The sequence below is a fragment of the Pinus tabuliformis genome, chromosome 3_1 (genome assembly GCF_031772625.1).
Source record: "Pinus tabuliformis cultivar Carrire ecotype Pingquan chromosome 3_1, CPIR1, whole genome shotgun sequence".
NCBI lineage: Eukaryota > Viridiplantae > Streptophyta > Pinopsida > Pinales > Pinaceae > Pinus > Pinus tabuliformis.
Window position 1 is genome coordinate 25,493,840 of NC_142301.1, and position 26,680 is coordinate 25,520,519.

Genomic DNA, 26,680 nt, shown 5'->3' on the forward strand with positions numbered 1-26,680 from the left:
CTACAGGTCATTCAAATATTCTCAATGTTTCTGCCTCTGATCACTATCCAATAACACTCACTCTTCATAGTCAATGTCAGCTAGGACCAATTCCTTTCAAATACTGTTCCATTTGGAATCGTTCCCCTGCAGCAAAAGATGTGATGCGACAGGCTTGGATCCAACATGTAGAAGGTTCACCAACTTATATTTGGGAGACTAAATTAAAGAGAGTAAGACAGGCTCTAAAAAATTGGGCAAAGAACAATTACCAAGAGCCCGAGGTGAACAAAAAGAAAATTAAACAAGAGCTAGAGGAAGTGCAGCAAAGCATTGAAGCCCTTGGGCTGTCCCAGCAAGCCAAAGAGCAAGAAACAAGATTATACTCTCAGCTGAGTCAAACTATAAGGGATGAAGAAACAAAATGGAGATTGAAATCAAGGCAACTCTGGCTGCAGGAGGGAGATAAAAACACATCTTACTTCCATAAGCAGGCTACAATTCGAAAGGCCAGAAATACTGTGAGTACAATCAGGGACAATGAAGGGAACAGCTACAATACTCAGGATTCTATAAAGGAAGCAGCCACTAAACACTTTAAAAACCTTCTGACTGAGGATAAAGATGAGGAGGATTACTCAAGCATGTTGCAGCACCTGTCTAAAGGAGTCACACAAGAAATGAACAACAGTCTCAAGAAAGAAGTAGAAGAAGAAGAAATCCAAAAAGCAATTTGGAGTTTACACCCAGATAAAGCTCCAGGACCTGATGGGTTTCCAATCAGTTTTTATAGAGAGTATTGGCAGATGATCAAAAAAGATCTCTTAAAGATGATACGTTGGGTTTTAAAAAAGGCAAAATGGGGGGATTTACCAACTCTACCTACCTAGCCTTAATCCCTAAAGAGAACAGACCTTCCACTTTTTCAAGATTTCGGCCAATATCTTTATGCAACTCAGCATACAAAATAATATCAAAAATTTTGTCATCCAGGCTCAAGCCACACCTCTCTTCCCTGATCTCAGAAAATCAAGGGGGCTTTCTCCCCAATAGGCACATTACTGACTCCATCCTTCTGGTGCAAGAGACCATCCACTCAAGCTTAAGCAGAAAGGAGAAAGGGTTTGTCCTAAAGCTGGATCTTGCCAATGCTTTTGACAGGGTTAGGCATTCCTTCCTGTTTGCTGTCCTTCATAAAATGGGATTTGACCCCTCCTTCATCACAATGATCAAAGCTTGCATATCGGACCCCTGGATCTCCCCTCTGATTAATGAGAGACCGTGTGTTGCATTCCAATCCTCTCGAGGCCTTAGACAAGGCTGTCCCCTGTCTCCTTACTTGTTTATCCTTATAGCCGAGTCACTCAGTCAAACCCTGGACTTCAACCGGAGAATAGGTCTAATCACTGGCATCAAAATGGAGCAAGGTACAAAGAACATCAACCACTCTCAATTTGCAGATGATACTCTCCTAATAGGAGGAGCGTCCACCACTATAGCAAGGCACTTTAAGAAGATCTTAGATCAATTCATGGATTGTTCAGGAGGGAAGGTCAATCAGTTAAAAAGTTGCATATATGGTTGGAACACATAAAATCATACCATCCATAGCATTGCAAGTATATTTGGAGTCTCCTGCAAACTAGTCTGGAACCACTTCTCCTACTTAGGGATGCCAGTAAATATGGGACCGCTGAAAGCTGATACCTGGAACGAAATCCTTGACAAAATAAAGAGAAAAATCCAACAATGGGGCACCATGTGGTTGAACCCAGCAGGACGACTTGTTCTTCTAAAATCAGGTTTGGCCTCTCTTCCCATATACCGTTTCTCTTTATATCAAGCCCCTGCTGTTTTCCATCAGAAAATGGAAAGAGCCCTCAGGCATTTTCTTTGGCAAGGAGGGAAAACAGAAAAAAGAAAATTCAATCTTGTAAGCTGGAAGAATGTTATTCAGTCTCAGGAAAAAGGAGGATTAGGAATAAGATCACCAAAACTGCTAAATTTAGCTCTTGGAGCTAAAATAATATGGAGGATGATCACAGGGCCCACAGCATGGTGGAAGAAGGTTTTAGAAGCAAAATACTTGAATAGCACAAGGCAACAACTTCTAGAGACTAATATACCCAATAGAGATAGTACAAAAATTTGGCAACTCTGCAAGAAGGCCATATCCTTTATGTCTCAGAATATTTCAAAGGTCCCAGGAGGGGGGAGCAGCATTAATTTTTCCACAGACAGAATTCTAGGGCAGCATCCCATTGGATCAAAAATGGAGGCAATCCCTGCCATAAACTGGCTCAATGGTAAAGGAATATTGTACTTGGCTCAAATATCACAATGGGACAATCACTCACAAGCATGGATAGGTTGGAAATTCCCGGACCACCCCAGGGATCTAGACACTAGTCTCACTGCCCTAAAGAATCTCCTTCACAGCAAAGCTCCGATCCAAGAAGGCAAGCAAGATGGATACCGTTGGGACCCAACCGGAACTCAATACACGGCTAAAGCGGGACATCAACTTTTATGTGACAGCAACTTCCCACAGGACATATGGAACCAATGGAAACTTGTATGGAGAGCAGAAGCACCTCCAAAAGTCAAATTTTTCATTTGGTTGCTCCTGAAAGGGAAAACACTAACAATGGAAAATTTAAAGAAAAGAGGCATAATGGGGCCATCCAGATGTCCAAACTGCTGTAGATCAGAGGAAACAATACAACACCTGTTTATAGATTGTCCGGTGGCTGCTGAATGCTGGAGAAAGATGGCCTCAATAGGGGATGCTTCCTGGGAGCCTCAGGCAACTATAGCAGAAATGATTCACAAATGGAGGAAGAACTGTCCATGGAAAGAGAAAAGGAGTAAATTGACGCAAAGGATATGGAATACCATACCTCTAACCCTCTTATGGCGCATTTGGTTGGCAAGAAATGGAAAGGTATTTCAGGAGAAAGGCTGCAACATCAGGGTTATGTGCCACAAGGCAAAGATGTTAGCGGTGGAGACAGTCACAAACCACACCAAAGGCAAGATCGAGGCAGCAAATTACAGCATGGAAGAGAGAAACCTGATCAGCTATGTCCTAGAGAATATTGCTAGCGCTCAGGAAACAAACCAAAGAAGAATACAAACGAAAGAAACAAACAGGGCATGGAAGCTGAGGTTAAAGGAAGAGGAATTTACGAATTGGTTGAGAAACTGTAACAGGTTTTACTTATTTTTTGATGGTGCTTCTAAATCGAACCCGGGCCAAGCCGGTGCAGGGGGTCTCATTTGCAACGCTAATGGAGAAATAATACTTCAATTCGAATGGGGGCTGGGAGAGATCTCCAACAACAGGGCAAAGGGATTGGCATTGTATCAGGGCCTCACTCAGCTGCTAAAGTTAGGGATAAGGAAGGTAGTGGTGTTTGGGGACTCAGCAATAGTTATCAGGCTTATGGCGCAGAGGCAGAGCACGCCGAATATCCTTCTCCAGCAGATAAACCATAGGAATCAGACCCTACACGCTTCAATGGAAGAGGTCGTATACTACCACATCCTACGTGGATTGAACAAGGAGGCTGATAAGCATGCCAACAGGGCATGCGAGCGCTCCAAGGGCAGCTTGAGTTGTAACAACAATATCTCTTTCCAACCGTTACCATGAATATTCAATATCTAGTCAACAGCAGGTGTACCACAGGTGACAGAACCAATGACAACAGACAAGCAATCAGTGCCGATGACAGAGCAGGTAAGGCAGGCAGGATTTGGATCAGAAATAAGATTGGGAGATCGATTCAGCGCATGGGAATCAAGAGAAGTTCAGGGAAAAATCGTCCTTGCAGACAGATCTCATACGCAGTTCAAGATATGCATTTGACCATTTTGTGGAGTATTGGGAGACGTAAATGGGCACCTTCCCGCCCTCACAGCCTGCGAATGGACTCTATATATATCCTGGGTGGCAGGATCCTTCATTACATAGAGAAAACTTATTTCCACGAGTATCAGACTACCATCGCTTCCACCTATCTACAAGCAGCCCGAGGTAGCTACCATAGCGTCCAGCAGAATCATAACAACCTTGCGCGAGCTGTGGTTGTAGCCTGTTGTAAGCAAAGAGTTCAGAGGTCCCATGCTAAAGAAGCCGACAACGCAGACAGGAATTATCCAGCGTCAATGGATCGTTCAGAAGATTGCTTCCACTGCAGAGATCTGCAGGCAGAGTTCGAGGAGTTGCGAGCACAACAGCGGGCCCTGGAGGATCAAGTTCGAAGTCTGGAAATGAGATTGGAAGACCAGTACAGAATTCTCAATGAGAAGTATCGGGCAGAGATCAATCTTTTCCTGCACAGAGTCAATTCCTTACATGAGCAGTTCAGCAACTTGGCCAACAGATGCAGCCATGCAGAAGAATCGATAGCTGTCCTCAAGTTCATGATGAAAAAAAAGTTCAAGGATGCTCCTTCCTCCTCCAGTGCAAAACAGAATGAGCCAGACCTATGCCCAGATGAGTCCACAGCAAGGAAGATCAGTCATATAGAGATATATTAACTATGTTTTGTAGTTGTAAATTTTGGTGTTTGCAGTATGTAAGGATTTACAGTAGCATTAGAAGCCTTAGAGGCAGGAATATTAGAACAAGGATCAAGGAAGGGACCCTTTTTGTAATTCCTTGGATCCAGAATGCTCAGGAAGCACTATATGTATGGCGAACTGCCTCTTCCTTTTTTTAGATCAATATATAGCAACCGAAATTTGTCTCAAAAAAACATTAGATGCATCTCTTGTTGAACTAAGAATTTCTCTAAGAAAAAGGTTGCTGGGTAAATCTTTTGTTCTCTTTATGCATTGTGATCTCTACTATCTTTATGGTTTATGGTTGAATTTTTGGGTGTAATTACTTAATGATAAACTAGAATTGTTAAAAGAAGATATATATCATTAGAAGTAATTAACAAGTATTTCAGAAATATTGTGCTTGTATCTATTGCACTTGAAAAATCAACATTGAGTTGGCGCATATTGATTTAATGACTTTTTCAACTCCTCTGTTTTTAGGGGCCAAGTATACATTGGCATTTATTGATGATTTTTCATGGCACTCTTGGATGTACTTCCTCAAGTACAAGAATGAAGTCTTTGTAACCTTCAAGACCTTTAAAGATTTTGTTGAGAAATAATCATCATGCTCCATCAAGAAGTTATGCATTGATAATGGGAAGAATATATCAATAAGACATCTCAAGATTTCTATAGAGAACATATCATTCGTCATTGTCACTTTGTTCCCTACACTCCTCAACAAAATGGTGTTATTGAAAGTAAGAATTGCACACTCAAAGAGATGGCAAATTGTATGATTCATTCTAAGAACTTGGCACCTACCTTCTAGGCTGAATCAGTTAATTATGCCAATTATATTCAAAATATGATGCCTCATAAAGCAATTCAACATATGACTCTAGTGGAAGCTTGGACACATGAGAAGCACAATGTCTCTTGTTTTAGGGTATTTGGCAGTCTTACTTCGGCATTAATTCCATATGAAAAGCACAAAGCCATGGAAAAGAGGAGCCAACAATTTCATATATGTTGGTTATTGTGAGGACACGAAGGCTTATCAATTCTTTGATCCTACTTCTAAGGATGTTTTGTTCCAAAGAGATTTTCATTTTGATGAGAACAAAAATATATAATCCTCTTCTTTAATTGTTGATAATGGTTCCAAGCATTTTGATTCTTTTGTAGCTTTGGTAGAAGAAGAAAGCTATATTGAATGTCCTCAACGAGAAGAAAATCTAGCAATAACACCATTAAAACTTGAGTAGTCAAATAAGGAGCAACATGTTCTAGTTGAATCCTTAAGGAGGAGCTTTTGCAAGAGAACGTAGGATGATAGATATGGCTATGAAGCAACTAATTTTAATTATCTAGCATCAAATCAACCATAGTTAAAAGGAATCCCCCTTTTGGGTAATTCTATTTCTAAAGATTCACAACAACTTTCTGATGTTGTTGCAATAACTGAGTGGGGAGCTACAATGATAGATGAGTATTCTTCTTTAATGAAGAATCATACTTGGAATCTTATTCCTCTTCCAAAGGGATGAAATGTGTTCTGTTGTAAGTGGTTCTATATAACCAAATATGATGCAGATGGCTATATTGAAAAAGATAAGGCACATCTTGTGGCTAAGGGATATTTATAGGTTGAAGGGGTGGGGACGTTTTCCCTATGGGTTTTTCTCCTTTTCTCCACTTATAAGAGGTTGTACATGCGTATCTAAGCAAGCCTCATTGCCAAGACCCATTCTTTGTTTTTTTCTTTATTTTCTCCCTACGTTTTGCTTATGGAGCCAATAAAAAAATCTTGGAAATATTAAGCTTACATACCATCCTTATTTGCTACATTGTAAGTCTTTTCATCTAGCTCTCGTTAGAAGCTTCCATTTTACTATAAATTAGGTTGATGTACAATGTTTTTCCTCAAGCAATGAAGTATTTTCTAAATTCTTCAATTTTTTTGATCTCTTTTGTAGAAGGTTTTTAGATCTTGTAGTTTGATCCACAAGTGTTTTTGCATTCTTATAGATCATAATGGTTCCTTGCCCAAAAAACAATAATGTGAACATAAAAGAGAAGAGTTATGACCATAATAGTGAGCGTGGGGCCAACACAACCTACATCTTTCAAACAGTGTTCTAACTTATCATTGTATAAGCAAAAAATGGTAGGTGATTAAGGACACCTTTGCTTGACTCTAATATTGCATTTAATTTCTGACCAACACTCAATGGTCCTAAGCTTGGCATTAACATTTTCATACAACATTGTCACAACAACCTTCAACTTGAAAGGAACCATCATCTCTTCTAGCCTCTTCTTTGTTCTAAAAATAGTATCAAAATATTTTCTAAAGTCAACAAAACAATAAAAAAGAGTTTTATTATTGCCACATTTCTTTGCAATTATCTCAGAAATAACAAGATAATTTATAATTAAATAATATCTCCCGTGTGTGTATATATATATATATATAGATATATATATATATATATATATAATTATAATAAATTTCTACATATTACCATATTACATACAAATTTTATAATATAATTTCATTAATCAACTTAAATTGAAAAAATATATTTTGAAGAATAATAAAACTAGTAAATGTAGTATCCCAACCATGTAAGAACATTTCTTTAAAATACAAAGATCATCTCCAGCAGGAAATATAATAAAGTTTTTCTTTAAAATACAAAGAGGTAGATATTACGTCAATACTTTTCTAAAAAGACATAAATAGCATCTCCGTATCTATTTATTTTTTAGTAGTTAAAAAGCATTACACTGATGCTTCCCATGATGACAAAGGGGGCGTTTCTGAGTTGAGCCATGTAAAATCCATGTCAAAAAATCGATCTCCAAAGACACCAACTGACGACACCAAATCTTCTAATTCCTTCATCTCCACCGCTGTAAGCTCAACAAAAAGAGCACCTATGTTCTCTTCCAAGTTTTTCACTTTGGTTGTTCCAGGTATGGGCACCACATCATTTCCCTGATGTTGAACCCAAGCAAGTGCCAATTGGGAGGGGGAGCACCCTTTCCTGCTAGCTATTTCACATATCCTTTCAAACAGAACCTTGTTCTTTTCAAGATTTTCTGCTCTTAACCTGGGCAGCTCCTGCAACAAAACAGAAAATGTGTTAACAAAATCAAGGATACATGGCCAATTTGATCCATCACCTAGTCATCCAGAAAGAAGAAACAAGTATGAAGAAATAGAAAGGCTAAACGAAGGATAACGTATTTTTCAACTTTTCAAATAATATATCAATGACAACATTTTAAAAACTATTTCAAATAACATAAGGAAGAGCAGAAACAAGTAGAAATTTAGGAAGTTTATTCATAAATAAAATCAAGAATTTTAGAATTTAAGTGTTTTTTTTTTAATTTATAAAGTTAATAATAAAGTTTCGAACCATCAAATATAATTCATCTTCAAAACATAGGAAACACCTATTAAATATTTATCAAAGAATTACAACTATTCATAATAGAATGTACAAGTAAAAAAAGTTATCCACAATACCTTTCTGAAATCATTATCTGCTAAATTCTCAACTAACTTTGCTCCAGCACAAAAGAAACCCTGGCCTAGAGGGGAATATGGCACAATTCCAATGCCAAGCTCCCTGTAATAAAAATGAATATCAATTATCAGTTTGTAATTTGTAATACAATGCCAATGGCCACATGGAATATCCTAACTCTGAAGCCTCTGATACCTGCAAGTTGGAATAATTTCTTCCTCTACATCCCTAGTCCACAAAGACCACTCTATCTGAACTGCTGTTATAGGATGAACAGCATGAGCTCTTCGAATTGTTGATGCAGAAGCCTCAGAAAGTCCAATGTATTTTATTTTCCCTTCTTCCACCAATTTCTTCAGTTCTCCAATCTGTATTTGAAAGTTGATACCCAGACAGAGCATGGCAACAAAGATAGTTAGCCATATAAATTGGCATAAAAAAATTGGAAATTGAAAGAGTACAACCAAGAAAAAAATACATTAATGAAGAATTCATATACAAGTGATTATGAGTGACCAACTTGCTACGGTCAAAAAGAATAAACATATAGATCTGATCATGGTTCATGTTTTCTATTGTGTAGTTTTCGGAAGTGAAAGCGAAGTATCGTTGCCAACACCTTTCTAATCATTTGTTGTTATGGCAAGAGGAGAGGGAGATTTTTACAAATGATTGATTGTAATGGTGCATCATGAGTCTGTTAATATAATATTTATTAAAAATAATAATACTAACAAAATGAATGGGAGTTGTCTTTAAAGAGACTTTTTAATATGTATTTTTTTTAATAATATATAAAATTAATTTAATTTAATAACTATGGAGTTAATGAAAATAAGTTCAGATTTATTTTAATTTAGGATGTATCAAGACAAAACAAATGTTAAATGTTAAGACAAAACAAATGATTAAGAAAGATCAAATCTTTTTGCTAGATAAATATGGATTTAAAGTTTCATTCATACATAATTAGGTTTATGTATGATTATTTTTTTCATCTATTAAATATATTTTCTCATTTGGGATTATTTTCTATTTCTAGTATTTTTTTGTTTTTAACAAGTTTATTTTTAGCAAGAGTGATACTTAGATTGACATGTGGTGGTGACTTATCAGTGACATTGCGATTTCCTTGTTATTATTGTGCATTAAATTATTCATAAGGTCCATAGGATTGAAGGATTTATAAAGATGACACAGGAAAAGGGAGGATGGATTAGAGTCCATCTCCACTTAATGACAACTTTCTGAAATCCTAACATAGATTGAAGTTTAGAAAATTTCACTTCTATAAGACACTTTGTGAAAATGTCTACAACTTGATCATCTATTGGGAAAAAGAGCACTTCCATAACTCAATCATGAATAAGCATTTTGATGAAGTACATTTGTAGCTCAATGTGTTTGCTATGCTTACATTGAATTGGATCATTGGCGAGCTTGTTGGCACTTTGATTGTCACACCAGAGGTTGGTTGGATGCTACTACTGGAATCCAAACTTTGCAAGGATCTATGAAAGTCACAAGACTTCTTGAATTGCATTAACTATTACTTTGTACTTTTTTGTTGTTGAAGAAAGATTAATATCTTGTTGCTTTTTACGAGTCCAAGTGACAGGTTCAGAACCTAGACTGACAACATAAATTGCAATAGAATTTTGTTCATCGAGATCACCATCCCAATCCGAATCAATGAAACCAATCCAACAAAGGAGTCCCTCATAAACTGTAATGTATCCCAAACAAAATTGTACCCCACATATACCAAAGCATCTTTTTTGCTACTTTCCAATGACTTTCATGGGGTGTTTGCATATAATAGGAAACAAGAACAACAATAAAGGAAATATCAAGACCAATAGGATTCAAACATAAGAGAGTAGCATCAACTTCAGGTGTAGTATAGATTGCAACAATTTTGACTCCAAACTAAAAGGGAGAAGGGGCTGGTTTACAATCTCCCATTTGAAAAAGATGAAGAAGGTCAAATGCCCATGTAGACTGGGAAAGAAAAGATCCTTCATTGGTTTGCAATACTTGGAGGCCAAGAAAATAGTACAAATACCCTAAATATTTCATTTCAAACTTTTCCTTAAGAGTTGATGTCACATGGGTTAAAAGCTTTGGGTCACTACTAGTACATATAAGGTCATCAACATAAAGAATAATGATTATGACATGGCTTCCTACTTTCTTGGTGTAGACATTGGGTTTCCTTGGACAAATATTTCTAATGAGGTATCATACACATCAAACGGAGATCGTATGCCAAAGTTACAACCCCGGGAAGTTGATGTACCAACTAACCCCAATGGGGCCCACAAACTTTTGAAGCTTCATCTTCTAGAGTTAGGTTTTTGGTGTTTAGGGTTTTCCCTTGTTTCTCAATAAGAAAAAGTCTTTCGAGCCCCATTGTAACATAGTTCAGAAGGCATGTAGCCGCCACATTTCTTCTCAGAGATAAGCTATCATTTCCCGAGCTAGTTTATTTCCATTTTGCATGTAAACAATTTTCAGTACTTATTATTAATGAATTGAAGTTCAATTTTCGCTATAGTTATGTGTTTCTATTTGAATTTTGCATAAATCTCGATTAGTGGTATCAGAGTGATCTGCTCTTTCTCTGTTTTTCTATGTATGTCCCCAACATGGTCAGGGTATAAGGAGTTAGGACTTGAACTGGTTGAACCTTTGTAAGACCGGCCTCACCAACCCCGATGACCTCCCATGGCCAAAAAAGCCCTTGAGCGACAAAGGAACGAGATGATGGATAAATTTTTCCAAATCCTTCCACGGGTATTAGTGGGAGAGGCATCTTCATCCAACAACCACCTAGGAGGCGCCACCCCCTTCAAGGTACAAGTTAACTTTGACATTCCTATATTTGAAGGCTAGATAGATGCAGATGTTGTAGATAAATGGTTAAATTTGATGGACAGATATTTTTCGGTCCATAATTTTTCCAATAGGGAAAAAATTACTTTTTCACTCCTCAAGGCCGTCCCCCCATGTCAAGGACTGGCTGGAAACCTACTGTGAGTATAGGGATGAGACGAAACCCTCACTATTTTCAAATGCACCTACTTGGAATTCTTTCTGAGACACTGTCAAGGAATAATATTACCTTGTCGGAAGCTATAAAGATAAGTACATAAAATGGACCACACTGTAGCAGGGAAGGGACCAAGATGTGTCAGAGTTACAAATATTTTTCATACCCTTCACACGTAGTTGGGTATCAAGGATTTCAAGTGGCATCTAGTACTCGAATACTGTAGTTGTCTACACAAATACATCTAGGATGAGATGGAGTTCTTGGACATCTCCTCGCTTGGCACCGCATACTGATATGCAATCAATATCGAGTAGAAATTTAAACAATAGAAGCGAGACTTTGGATATGCAAATCCAAAGAAAGGAAAATGCACCCCCAAATTGCAGAATAAAGGACATGCCCAAGGTGGGGCGACCTAGGAAAACCCATTGAAGCTGCAAGCAAAGAACAACACCACAAAGACAAAGAAGGACACGGGAAAGTGGTGTGAGTTCCACAAGAGCCCCACTCATAACAAAAATGAGTGTTTCCAGGCAGTCACTAGTTGCCAAGCTAAAAACTTCAGACTCAGATGCATGTTCCAACTCTGAGTCGAAACTTGACAAGGAGAGGCATATTATCAATGCAGAGCCTAGCTCCACTATTTCCACCACCAAGATCTCAAAGATTGAGCCGAAGATCTAGAGGAGGGGGGCGTCTCTTCCACTCACATATGTGGGTGAAGGGTTCTTCACTACAGTTCATTGTCGACAGCGGGAGCCAAAATAACCTCATCTCATTTGAGGTCACGAAGCGGTTGAGCCTACAGACAAAACCACATCCGCAATTGTAAACCATCAGATGGATCCACCAAGGACGAGATCTCCACGTCAGCAACTAGTGTCGTCTGTCGTACAACATCAAGCTCTTCACAGATGAGGTACTGTGTGATGTTGCTCCTCTTGAAGTTTGTGATGTATGATTAGGCCAACTATACTTGTGGAATAGTCATGCAATATATGAGTCCAGACGTCGCGATATTATTATCACTTTGGGAAATAATCTATACATGATACCGGAGGTAGCTCCGCCTACTGCCATTTCTTTGATCTCTGCTAAGCAATACAGCAAGATCATCTCCCAGACTGGGAAATTTGTTTTCTTTCTTATTCACTCTCATAATAAGGGGAAGTTCGTGTCCACATCCATGCCTCCCAAGAAGGGTTCCTCCATGCAGCAAAAGTAGATGGCTCAGGTCGTGGAAGAATATACAGACATCTTCTCCTCACCCACAAGGGTACCTTTGCACTGTCATGTCAAGCATTTGATTGATCTGACCTCCAAGCACCTCTAACCAATGAGTCAATATATTGTTGCCCTATTCTAGAAAATTAAGAAATCAAGTGGAAAATCCAAGAGTCGCTGCAAAAAAGGCACATCCGGCCAAGTTTCTCACCTTGTGGGAGCTTGATTGTACTTGTATAGAAGAAGGATGAGACTTGGAAACTCTGCATTGACTATCATGCACTAAATAAAATCACTGTCAGGAACAGGTATCCAATCCCATAGATTGATGACCTTCTTGACCAAATCAAGGGGGCCAAGTACTTCAACAAGAATGATTTGAAGTTTGGCTATCACCAAGTTCCAATAGAACCCACAGATGTGTGGAAGGATGCCTTCAAATTCAAGGAGGGCCTTTTTTATTGGTTGGTCATGCCTTTTGGGTTGACAAATGCCCCTGCAACTTTTATGAGGCTGATGGATGACATCTTGCATCCCTTCAAAAACTCGTTCGTGGTTGTATATCTGGACGACATCCTCATCTTCAACAAGAGTTGGTAATAGCACTTGCATCACATTTGACAGGTCCTTCAAACCCTGCGGAAGCACAAACCATGTGCCAACTTGGAAAAGTGCATCTTTGGCATGTGACAGGTCCAATATCTGGGTTACATCATAGATGAGCAAGGCGTGCATGTGGATCTGGCTAAGATCTAATTCATTCAGTATTGGCCAACCCCGAACACTCTAACAGTGTTTCATAGCTTTTTGGGCCTTGCCAATTTTTATCGGAGTTTCATGTTGGGATTCTCTCATATCACTTGGCCTTTGAGTCAAGTTACCAAGGGTGGAGCGAAAGCAAAGTTTTTTTGGTTCGAGTCCTATTAGAAGGCGTTCATTGAGTTGAAGCACCGTTGTTGCTTTGCACTAGTACTCACATTGCCAGACCTACAACAACCATTTGAAACTGAGACATATAGCTTCGACTATGCTATTGGTGCAGTTATCACCAAATAAGGGCATCCGATGGCCTATCATAGTGAGACACTTTCCGATGCAATTCAAAAATACCACACCTACGATAAAGAGATGTATTCCATCGTGCAGGCTTGTTGACAATGAAAACATTACATTCTAGGGAGGGAGATGGTCATTCACACATATCATTGACTGCGTCAGTTTATACAGACACAAGGGAAGTTACAAAACAATTACCATTAGAAGTAGTCCACATATCTACAACATTTCATTTGAACATTAAATACAAGAAGGGTAGCACCAATCATGTTGCAGATTGTCTTAGTTGTCCCCTGGTTGCAACACTTATCACTATTCTCAACTCTTGTGGCCACGATACTTCTGAATAGCCACAACTATACAAAAATGATCCAAAGTTTGCCACCACATTCCAGATACTAGAGAATGGAGAATTTTATGAAACTAGCTCACAAAAAGATAGAAAAGATAGATCAACGACTTAGAAATAGGCGTCTTCGGAGGGGCAACCTCCTTTACATTACACAAATGAATAATTATTAGATGATACAAATGAAAAGACCTCCTTTCTATATATAGGACTCTAAGGGGTCATAATATAATCATAGCCGACATAACAATAATAATGTAAGGGCACAACAATAACAATAGTGGGCTTCTATGGGGCACAATAATAACAATATGGGGACTACATGGGCACAACAATATAATAAGGGGGTTGAACTAACAACAATAAGGGGTTACACTAGTAGTATAGGGACCTAACATGCCCCTCTCCTTCAAAAAGTGTTGTCCTCAATGCTTGAGTAGTTCTAGATGCTGCTGTATAAAATTCTTGTCCTCCCATGTGGAATCTTCAATGGGTAAGTTCTTCCACCTGATGAGATACTCTGAAATTGATAGATTTCATAGTTTTCGAGTTCTTAGTTTTGTGACTTCTTCCGGTTCCAATATGATTTTTCCTTCCTCGTCAAGTTTTGAAAATATTGTTTGAACTGAGATCTTCTCTCCTATAACCTTCTTTAAGCATGAAACATGGAAAACTGGGTGCACTTGGGAAGATGCAGGGAGCTCCAATTTGTATGCCATAGTACCAATCTTTTGTAGCACCTTATATGGACCATAATACTTTGGCGATAATTTATTATCCTTCTTAGCTTGCTTGAGGGACATTTGTTTGTATGGTTGTAGTCGTAAAAATACCCAATTACCTACATCAAAACTTCTTTCGCTACAATTTTGATATGCCTGTTGTTTCATTCTATTCTACGCCAAAGTGAGATTATCCTTTAAGGGTTTGAGAACTTGTTGTTGATCCTTGATGCGATCTTCCACTGCTTGAACTTTACAATTTTCTTTTAAGGATGATGTGATGGATGGTGGATGATATCCATAAAGTGCCATAAATGGGGTCATTTTTGCTGCAGTATGGAAGTAAGTGTTATACAACCATTCAGCCAGAGGAAACCACTTGACCCATTGTGTCTGTTTATCATATACAAAGCAATGAAGATATCCTTCCAAACATTTGTTCACTATCTCAGTTTTCCCATCAAATTGAGGATGATAAGATGATCTATGAGCTAACTGAGTACCCAAATATTCCACCTCGTGTACTCCAAAGAAACATTTGGAGCTTTTTGTTACCGGGAAATCTAGTGTCTATGCAGAACTGCTAGTCCCACTAAGGGTGGTAGCTACCTTAGAAAAAAACAAAGTAAAGCTATTTTCGTATTCCTTTATGACAAATAGAGAAGAGGGGAATGAGGACACCAACCTCAATCTTGCGCTTGGTTCCTCACTTGATTCCTCTCCCTTCTGATAGATCCTCGCCGCTTGCTTCCTCAACAGCTCAGCTTCAAAAAGCACCTATGGAATCAAAGTAGCACAATACTATCTGAGAACAGAGATCTACTAGCATAAACAATATAAGATCAGATGTATATTGACCACACACAAACATATATCATAAAATATGCAAGAATATGGAGGAAAACTTGAATAGCTTTATTGATATCAAGAAAAAGCAGGGAGGATTACAACCAATTGTTCTGACCCAGCATCATCCTCTCAGTAGGAATCCCTTCTTCACCTCATGAAAAGATTATATCACCCAACACTATGATGTTGCAGCAAGAAACCAACAACACTTCCTCACAAGATACAAAATTCCAGCCTCTGGATCTCTGGGATGAGGGATCCATATATAGATGTTTGCAAGGGGGGTGAGTCAGCTTCTGGGGTTTGATCAGTGTCCTCTCTCTGATAGTTCTTGATTCTACTTGGAGAATGATGATCTCTTACTCATCCCTGGGCGAATTCAGGGAGGCAAGTGTCACAGGAGAATTTTCTGGAAGATTCCATGATTTTCCACCTCGCACACTACCTCTGCCATTTGTCCATTCTCACCCATCGCACCCCATAGAAGGGCTTTTCAGTATGCATCGCACCCTCTATGTGTATTTAGGTGGGATGCAACACACTTTGTCCATGGAGCAGGTGAGATGGTCCAGTTTTGACCAGTTCTGAGTAGTTTTTCATGGAGAACTTCTAGGAGATGATGTGATCAGCTGACCTTGTTCTTTTAGGGGTTGGAACAACACTTTTAGGGACTTAGGAGCCCTTGGTTTATGGACATTTAGGATTGGGGTTGCAGTGCCCAAAAATGTCTATAACAGTTGCCCCCTAAAGCATGAGGTCGTTAATTAATTTTTGATGTCGGGTGAAATGCTTTATCATGAGGATCCGAAGTTTTTCGAGCTGGAAGGCGACCTGTAATAAGATACAATACAACACATTATCTTCATAATATTTTTCATTTCCTAGCTGAGTCGGGCATTCCCATGCTCAGATTTATAAATTCATTTTCATGTACATAGGACAGACAATCGTCTGAGTGCAGACTGATGATCCCGGTAGAGCCATCATCCCTTAGGTTGGATGATTATCTGTGCAGCAATGATGTACATTGGATGTTTTTATTTTCGTGAATATATCTCGCAACCCGAATGGATGAAACTAGATCCGGGGTCTTCAATCTTGTTCGATCTTCACTCGAAGTACAAGTCAATCCACGTGAGAGATGTTCTAGAGTTGAACATGGAAATACATTACCTGATTACCAGCCAATGATGTAAGTTGTTAACAGGCACGAGAGGAATCAAAGATAATGATGATGACCCTCAAGGTACTGTAGTGCAATTCACATGGTGTGAAAGAGGGACTTGGCGTCGAACACCATGCAAAATCTTTCAGTCGAAGGCCAGTGATGTAAACCTGTTGCCGGAAGTGAGAAACTTGCCATTGAGGCATGCAAGCTTCAAAGTACTAGAAGGGTTGTTCCTAGATCGACTTCTTGGATAATGAGCTGATGTCGACAAGAAGAAATTCGTCATAGGAGGGCCTTAATGAATCCCACATCTATGACATGGAACGGAGCAAATGATTTTAATGGAGGTGAAAACGATCTGAGGATACAAGGTTCAGGGCGGCAGTCATGAAAAGATGGAGAGTGAATGTATTGCAGTGGATGAGACACAGGGGAATTCTCTGAGCGACTTCTCTTGAACATACCAGCAACACTGACATGATGGATTGGTAGCGTTAACCCCAAATATGGATGGTGTGATGGACAAATGGTGATGTGACTGGTGAACGGAACAACCCAACCCGACTCGGATGCAAAGTGAAAGTGTCATGTTCAAGAGTGACTTGCTACCAACAAAGTGTTTTCAAGTTTTCTCCCCAATTTTCCCCAGTCATTACTGACCAGTACCTCTTTATTTTTGTCAAGCTTGAGCAAGATAACATATGCTTGTTCTATAATCTTCCCTTCGGGCAAACCCATCGCTATGTTTTAATTAGCCTAGCGATAGTGAAACTCGTTCTTGCTTGTATGGACATGTTTGTCGCTATTAGGTTTTAACGAGTTTAATGACAAAGATAACTCGGTCCTTTTCAATTTTAGAGAGTCTGAAAGGGACGTAAAGGAAACTCCAACAATCCCTTTTTCGTCATATAATCCCTTAGGTCCGAAAAAGTATAAAACAATATGAAAGGGATGAATTTGCGGTAATTTTAATGAGCTAAACAAGAAAATCGCTCGATCTTTTTGTGTAATAATCCCTTAGGTCCAAAAAGATTAAAATATAAAGGAGTGATAGCACTTCTGGTCGCTTTAACGAGTTGGAGAGGCCAATTGCTCGGCAATCTTTTCATTTTTTACGAGTCAGATGAAAAGAGCTTAAAGGAGACTCGTTTTTTGAGGAACGAGTGATAATTTCGGATAACGACTGATTCCAGGTAAGGTTTGGAATTTTCCAATCACGGCAGTGTCACAAGGATGGCTAATTGTATCACTTTTCGCAGCTGTTCCTCAAAAGGGTAAACAATCAAATGGAGGTGAATGATCGGCCAATATAGAGTGGAGGTGATGATGAGAACATGACCAAGGCTTCAAAGGCTGATGATAAGGCACGATGGTTATTTACCAGAAGTTGGTTCATTTTTTAATGAGCTTAAACTCTAGGGGAAACATTTGCTCATTGCTTATGTTTATTTTTTAACGAGCTTGAATTCCGCGTTAAAACTGCTCGAGATATTGGTCATTGATTACTTTGATTTTACCATTGACAACTTTGTTCCTTCAAAGGTTGTACTGTCTCTTCAATTTCTTCATCAAACTAGTTAGAAACGAATAATATACGCTTGAAAAATGAGTCAAAACACTAATATTTTACTTGAATTATGTGAAAAGTAATTTAAAAGTGGTTTTTACCTCTCATTTTACCATTTCATTTGAAATTTGGTTTGTTGGAGCTTTGGAGGTGATTTCCCCCTTGATTTTCACTAGCTGATTTCGGGAGATTCTGTGGACGATTCTTGGCGTCGTCTGGACCAGGTAGGAGCTAAACCTGAGCTCTTCAGTTTCATCTTTTCCTTTTTGAATTCTGAGCATGTTTTCTGGTTTTTCTGAGCCTCTGGGGTTTGAAAAACTCGCCCTGGCTCCATCACACCTCTTCTATATCGAAAGGTACGATGCATGCTGGCTTGGCCATTGGCCAGTCAGCATGCATCCCACCCAGAACACTGCTGGGGGTGCGATGGGTGCAAAGAGGGAAGTTTATGCATAGTTTTTCATGGAAATTTTTGCCTGTTTTTCACCAAATCAGGATCTTGGCTCTCCTCTTGTTTGTTTTCAGAGATCCATTGGAGAAAAATGCTGTTACATGGCAAGAATGTGAGCATGAAGAAGAGGACATGCTTGCTTTACATGACCCGGTCATGGTAAACGCACTGCGGAATTGTGGCTTGTTCAAGTTTTTCCGCATCTCTAGCATGAGGTAACAAATCAACTTGTTGCAATATTTTCTCGATGCATGGGATCCTACCACCCAGGTGTTCCAGATTAGGGGCAATTCCATCCCCTTGACTATCGTGGACATCTATTTTTTGACCGACTTATCGAGGCGGGGTGCCCTTATTTCATTATCAGGTGCTGCCCGTGGGGGCGAATCTGTGAGAGATTACATTCACCGATACTGCAGAGAGGGATCTCAGTCGAGTAAGGATGGCAAGATCAATATCTGAGATGTCACTGACAGGTCCTTGAGGACCATTCTGTTCACTTTTGCTAGATTGGCTAGTAGTGCAGCTCTTCATGTGGCCAACAAGTCTTATATGCAGTATGCCTTGGAATGCCTTGAACCAAAGGTGTTCAACTGGTGTGATGTAGTGCTCTCTATGATGAAAGAACAACTGACCAAGGTGAAGAATGGAAAGTTGAAGAACTTTGGCTATGGTTCTATTTTGACCGCCTTTGCCTTGGAAAAGATCCCACTGATGCAGTCGCAGTATGTTTCACTTGGTTTACCTCCACCGACTGAGCCACGGATGCAGAGATGGGTTGACCTTATGGCCCGACATGCTGGTTAGTCCCAGGTTTCCTTTTCTGATACTTTCTTCGAGTGGTTCAACTGTCAGGAGATGGTTTTTTCCGAGTATCCATACGCTGGTATGGATTTCCGAGGTGACCCGGATTTGGTACTGCCGGCTGGTGAGCAATAGGGTGTCATTGGTAAATTCTTTGACCATATCTCTGTTTATTGTTTCTCTTTATAATGTTCTTGTGCTTTCTTCAGTCAGGACTAATCAAAACTCATGTGCTCATGCAGATGTTGGACCAGTTCAGCCAGTAGTATGCCTGAGAGTGCCAGCTGCCGCTCCAGCGGGAGAGGTTGTGGGAAGGGCTATCCTTCGCAACCTTGATGTGGCCGAAACTCTTTCAGCATTGCAGGATCAGGTCGAAGGCCTCACTCTTGGTATTCCGGATGTGAGGACTGACGAGCTGCCTCTGAGGTTGCAGCGACATACTACTGGCGTGCTGAGTCGATGGACGAGGCTTTTACGCATGATTGCACAAGCGGTGACATGTTATCACCAGCATCATTAGGCTAGGGTGCCCCCTAGAATTTTGAGTTTTAGGTCATCTGACCAATTTTGTCTTGGTCACAGAACATTATTTGTAAACCATAAATAGTTATATATATGTTTTTGATTTTCGGAGTTTTATTTTGGCTAAGTTACATGATCCTGATGCAAATATTGATGAAATGCTTCTTTTATAAATGTTGTAAATGTCTATCTAACACATAATTTTCCAATGAGTCCATTAATGTGTTTAAATTTCTGGAAATATGCTAATATTGAATGAGATCAAATTGCCTTTCCAAAATCTTGACCCTTAGGAACATGCGATAGATAGCTGGATTTCGGACGGAGTAGATACCAGTGAGTTGTAGTATGATGAGTTGTGAGTCTAACCTGATGATAAGTCGGCGTATTTCATGTATGATGGCATCAGAGAGAAGTTCTATCAACCCACTATATTCAGTGATGTTATTTGTTGACCGAACAATACATACCCCTCTGAAACTTACTAACTCGCCGCTTGGATCAAAAATGGCCCAGTCCGTAGAAGATAGATTCCACAAACTACGACTTGCTCCATCAGCATATCCAACAAAGGATTCCAATCGGTTCGACATCTGCAACAAATGTAAAAAGTGGATTACTTGACCAAAACAATTACCCTTAGCGAAAACAAAAACGTAACAAAAGCATATGGGTTACTACACTGAATCATGTGTAGTAACGCTTAAGGTACAACCCGTTACGGGGTTGCGCCAGTGGAATCCCATCATAATTCATTAAATCATAGGCTCCTTTTGCTAATACACGTTTAACAATATAGGGGCCCATCCACAAAGACTTGAATTTACCTGCTCCCAATTTATCGGATTCTTGGTCGTAAAGTAAGACCAAGTCACCTTCTGAGAAGACACGGGGTTTGACATTCTTGTCGAACTGCGCCTTGACTCATTTCTTATGGGCTTCGTTAGCCAAAGCAGCATCACGATGGGTTTCATCCAATTGGATTAGTTCCAAGAAACGAGCCTCCTCTTTTGAAGTTCTGGGGAGAAGGTCGACTATGAGTTTGAGGGACGAGATTTCACACTGAACTGGTAGGATTGCTTCTAGGCCATACACCAGTTGAAAGGGTGTAAACCCGGTTGCATTCCTTACCGTCGGCATTCCACGGGCCATATTCACAGATCATGGATCACATTTTCACAATCACATGATGGTTGAAATGGCTGCCAAACTAGGGTTGTCCCACGACAGCTCTACTCCAGATTACCCGCAGGCTAACAGACAAGTTGAAGCAATCAACAAGATCCTGAAGCGGATGCTGCAAAGGATGATTGGAGTCCACAAAAGGAGTTAGCACCTGATCCTGTACTCATCCTTGTGGGCATACCGAACATCGATAAGGAATGCAACTGGTTTACACCCTTTTAACTGGTGTATGGCCTAGAAACAATCCTACCAGTTCAGTGTGAAATCTTGTCCCTCAAACTCGCAGTCGACCTTCTCCCCAGAACTTCAGAAGAGGAGGCTCGTTTCTTGGAACTAATCCAATTGGATGAAACCCATCGTGATGCCGCTTTGGCTAACGAAGCCCATAAGAAACGAGTCAAGGCGCAGTTAGACAAGAATGTCAAAACCCCGTGTCTTCTCAAAAGGTGACCTGGTCTTACTTTACGACCAAGAATCCGATAAATTGGGAGCAGGTAAATTCAAGTCTTTGTGGATAGGCCCCTATATTGTTAAACATGTATTAGCAAAAGGAGCCTATGAGTTAATGGATTATGACAAGATTCCACTGGCGCAACCCCGTAATGGGTTGTACCTTAAGCGTTACTACGCATGATTCAGTGTAGTAACCCATATGATTTTGTTACATTTTTGTTTTCACTAAGGGTAATTGTTTTGGTCAAGTAATCCACTTTTTACATTTGTCGCAGATGTCGAACCTATTGGAATCCTTTGTTGGATATGCCGATGGAGCAAGTTGTAGTTCGCAGAATCTATCTTCTGCGGCCTGGGCCATTTTTGATCCAAGCGGCGAGTTAGTAAGTTTCAGAGGGGTATGTATTGGTCGGTCAACAAATAACATCGCTGAATATAACGGGTTGATAGAACTTCTCTGATGCCATCATACATGACATACACCGACTTATCTTCAGGCTAGACTCACAACTCATCATACTACAACTCACTGGTATCTACTCCGTTCGAAATCCATCTATCTATCGCATGTTCCTAAGGGTCAAGATTTTGGAAAGGCAATTTGATCTCATTCAATATTAGCATATTTCTAGAAACTTACTAACTCACCGCTTGGATCAAAAATGGCCTAGGCCGCAGAAGATAGATTCTGCAAACTATGACTTGCTCCATCGGCATATCCAACAAAGGATTCCAATAGGTTCGACATTTGCGACAAATGTAAAAAGTGGATTACTTGACCAAAACAATTACCCTTAGCGAAAACAAAAATGTAACAAAAGCATATGGGTTGCTACACTGAATCATGCGCAGTAACGCTTAAGGTACAACCCGTTACGGGGTTGCGCCAGTGGAATCCTGTCATCATCCATTAACTCATAGGATCTTTTTGCTAATACACGTTTAACAATATAGGGGCCCATCCACAAAGAATTGAATTTACCTGCTCCCAATTTATCGGATTCTTGGTCGTAACGTAAGACCAAGTCACCTTCTGAGAAGACATGGGATTTGATATTCTTGTCGAACTGTGCCTTGACTCATTTCTTATGGGCTTCGTTAGCCAAAGCGGCATCACGACGGGTTTCATCCAATTGGATTAGTTCCAAGAAACGAGCCTCCTCTTTTAAAGTTCCGGGGAGAAGGTCGACTGCGAGTTTGAGGGACGAGATTTCACACTGAACTGGTAGGATTGCTTCTAGGCCATACACTAGTTGAAAGGGTGTAAACCCAATTGCATTCCTTACTGATGTTTGGTATGCACACAAGGATGAGTACAAGAACAAGTTCCAACTCCTTTTGTGGACTCCAATCATCCTTTGCAGCATCCGCTTCAGGATCTTGTTGATTGCTTCAACTTGTCCGTTAGCTTGCGGGTAATATGGAGTAGAGCTGTCGTGGGACAACCCTATTTTGGCAGCCATTTCAACCATCATGTGATTGTGAAAATGCGATCCATGATCTGTGACTATGGCCCGTGGAACGCCGAATCTGGCGACTACATGATTGAAAAAGAAGAGGGCAGCCATTTTGCCGATGTTGTTTAATGTAGGCATCGCCTCGGCCCATTTGGTAAAATAGTCTACCGCGACTATGATATACCCATGCCCCCTGGTCAAGGTGGGGTTACATGTCATCAAATCTATGCCCCATTTGGTGAATGGCCCAACAACAACTATTGGCTGCATGGGTGCAGGTGGTCTTCTGGTTTTGCTATCGAAAATTTGACATGCATGGCAACTTCTGACTGCGGTTATGCTATCTTTGAACATTGTTGGCTAGAAGTATCCTGCTCGTAAAAAAATTTGCACTGTAGCGTAACCAGATCGATGCCCCCCACATGCACCTGAATGGCAATCTTTCAGGACTTTTTCGGCCTCCTCATGGGTGAGGCACCTCCTTAGAACTGTATCGACGCCACGATGGTAAAGCGTATCACCGACGATCATGTAGTCTTTTGATTGGTATCGAATACATTTTTGTTCCGAGCGAGAGGTATTAGACCTATATTTTTGGGTTTGGAGATAGATGATTATGTCTCCATACCACGGATTTCTTGAAGATATCAGAAACAAAGATTCATCCACGATGGTTTCTTCGGATGTTTCATCGTTGGACGACAATGGGAGATCGCATAGTAATTCTGTGAAAACCAGGGATTTCTTCGATTTGGATTTTACAAATTCCAGATCAAACTATTGAAGGATTGGCATCCATTTTGAATATTTTCCCCCTAGCAACTTTCGCGACAATATATAAGTCATGGGGTTGCAATCTGACAAAATGGTAGTTTTTTGAAAGAGGACATAGTGTCGAAACCTCTGTATTGCTTGAACAGCTGTGAGAGCCAGCTTTTCAACATAGGAATACTTTCTTTCTATATCATTTAAGTTTCTACTCAAATAATATATGGGATGTTTGATTCCATCGACTTCTTGAACTAAAACCATTGCGATGGTTGTATTTGCTGCAGCCAGATACAGGTTAAAGTCTTTTTGATAATCAGGAGCATACATTAATGATGCTTTCATTAGGGATTCCTTTAAAGCATCTAAGGAAGCTTGTGCGACCTGATCCCGTTCGAAGGGTACTTCTTTTTTCAAAAGACGTGTATAACCTTTAGCAAGTTTGGCGTAATTTGGAATGAACCTCCTCAGAAAGTTTGCTTTCCCTTGGAGTTTCTGAATCTGAAGCAAATTTGAAGGTGGAGGCAAATTTATAATTGCCTGAACTTTACAAGGGTCGAGACGAATCCTGTCCTTTGAGACTACAAAGCTAAGAAAAAGACTGGAACTGACACAGAACACACATTTGTGTGGATTGAGTCGTATCTTGTAGTGTCGGCAACGTAGAAATATCGCTCCCAAATGCTGCGGATGATCGGGTCTCTTTCGCAAATGAGCCGAAAGATCGTCGAGATATGGTTGAACGATGTTTTTGATGTCATGGAAGGCATAATTCATTGCCCTCTGGAAAGTTGCCGCTGCGTTCTTTAAACCAAAGGGTAGCTTGCGATATGCAAATGTGCCCCATAGACAAATAATTGCAGTCTTCGACTGGTCCTGTGGGCAGATATTTATTTGATTATACCCAGAGAATCCATCCATAAATGAAAAGATTTCACATCCGGCACATTCGTCAATTATTTGGTCAATAAAGTGTGTAGGATAGTTGTCTTTTGGACAAGCTTGGTTTACATCCCTATAATCGACGCACACTCTAATTGTTCCTTGTTTCTTCATTACAAGAACAATATTAGATACCCAATCTGTTAGAGGAACCATGTAAATGAAACTAGCATGGAGAAGTTTTTCAACTTCTGCCTTGATGGCAGTGGCTTTTTTGGGGTGCACCTACCGTAGTCATTGTCTTATTGGTTTGACATCTGGATACATCTTTATCTCGTGTTCAACTATACTCAAGTCAATGCCTGGCATTTCATCATACGACCAAGCAAAGACATCTCTGAATTCGCGAAAAAGAGCTTCTGAATTCGCGAAAAAGAGCTTCGTACATTTCTAGTTCTGAAGGAGAACAACATTTGCCAACATAAATATTCTCTAAAACATTTGTTTTGGTCGAGATATTTATGGCTATGATCTCTTCGATATTGGACAAGTTTCTCTCAGAGTCCACCGTATTTACAGTATTTGATAGGAAATCAAAAACTGAAGGATGATTAAGGTCATCAAGAGTATCTTCTTGACAATCCGAAAGATGGGAATGATGGTGGTAATCTTCCCATGGCACCTCGTCAATTATCATTGACTGAATAATTCCTTCGTCAGTGTTATTCACTTGTGACCAAGGATCTAAAGGGGTGTCATATTCCTTAGACCTATCTATCCAAACGCTTGAGGAGCGCTGATTTGGGTTTGCCTCCCATGCCAAAAAAATTGATTGCTACAATATTTCTATTGAGCTTGGAGGCAATACCCACGGATGATCCATTTTAACATCGTTTTCTGAGATCTTTTGAATAGAAGATATCATATTGCAGGTCCCTACCATTGCTACTTCCGCCAGATTGATTGGAGGTGGGAGTGCAAAAGTCCCCATTAATACAGGGTCTTTTAGTAGGCCTACTCCGATATTTTGAAGTGAATGGAGGCTTCCATGGATCATCGGAATGCTTCCTGTAACTTTGGAACTATTGGGGAGAAATGTTTGTTGGTTGACGATTGTAATTCCCCCTTGAAAATGAAATGCAATCTTCCTAAAGTATGTCGACACAACAGTAGCCATAGCATATATCCAGGGCCTTCCCAGTAGGATGTTGTAATCGAGGTTTCCGTCGATTACTTCAACATCTATTTCTACTGTTTTTCCCCCTAGTTCAACTTGCAAGTTTCTTAAAATCCCATATGGGGTATAGGTTCATCCATCAAATTCTTTTAACGTTGTCGAAGATCGCGACAAGGTTGGAGATCCTAAAGTTTTCCAGCGACTCATCGACATAATACATGTAGATGCCCCCCATCAATAATTGTTCAATGAACAGTTTTGTTGAGGGCTTTCACCTGAATGAGGAAAGCTAGTTGAGCTGGTAACTGAGGATCGTATCCTTTGTGATTAAAAGACACAAGATTAGAATCCTTTGAGTCAATCCCACCTATTGCTGATAATAAAGCCTGCTTTTGGGAGGGACAATTTTGCAGTACCTCAAGTGTCAACATAGTGGATGGCGATTGGGCCAGATCTTCCACTATATTATAATACTGCACTGCTCTGGCATGTGGATTAAATGTCAACTTGTGTACTACTCCCTTTGGTAGTTTTATTGTCAGTTCTGGAATGATGGGTGGCACAACTTCTGTTGAAGTTGTTGTTGAAATACTAGGTTGATCGTTGTCCTTGTTGTTCGACATCTGTGGATTCCCGTAATCTTTATTCCTTGTCGTTATCAAAGCATCATTTTGTTATTTCGAAACCAACAACATCAGCACTTGGGATGGGGAAGCATTGTCACTAGCAACCAGATTTGTTCTTGGATTTGGAAACGGATCAGTTAATACTGCCGAGGTTTTTGAATTCTTGACGAATTTTCTAAGCTCGGCTTTATATGAACAGTCTCTTGTCCAATGATCCTCATCACATATTAGGCATGGACTTTTTGGTTTCCTTTCTCTAGAAGGGTTTGCAAAAGATTTTTCGGGTGATG

General features: G+C 39.9%; 1 protein-coding gene across 1 annotated transcript in view; it reads right to left on the reverse strand.

The window, feature by feature from the left end:
* Positions 1-7,209: 7,209 nt before the first annotated feature.
* The window catches only part of LOC149185587 (putative aldo-keto reductase 2), a 44,427-nt gene continuing 24,956 nt past the window's right edge, over positions 7,210-26,680 (reverse strand). Inside the window, exons 3-5 of the mRNA XM_089410732.1 lie at positions 8,271-8,443; positions 8,075-8,177; positions 7,210-7,663 (exon numbers count right to left, since the gene is read on the reverse strand). Of these exons, the coding sequence (XP_089266858.1) occupies positions 7,322-7,663; positions 8,075-8,177; positions 8,271-8,443 (618 nt within the window). The 3' untranslated portion in view covers positions 7,210-7,321. The remainder of the gene's footprint in view (positions 7,664-8,074; positions 8,178-8,270; positions 8,444-26,680) is intronic.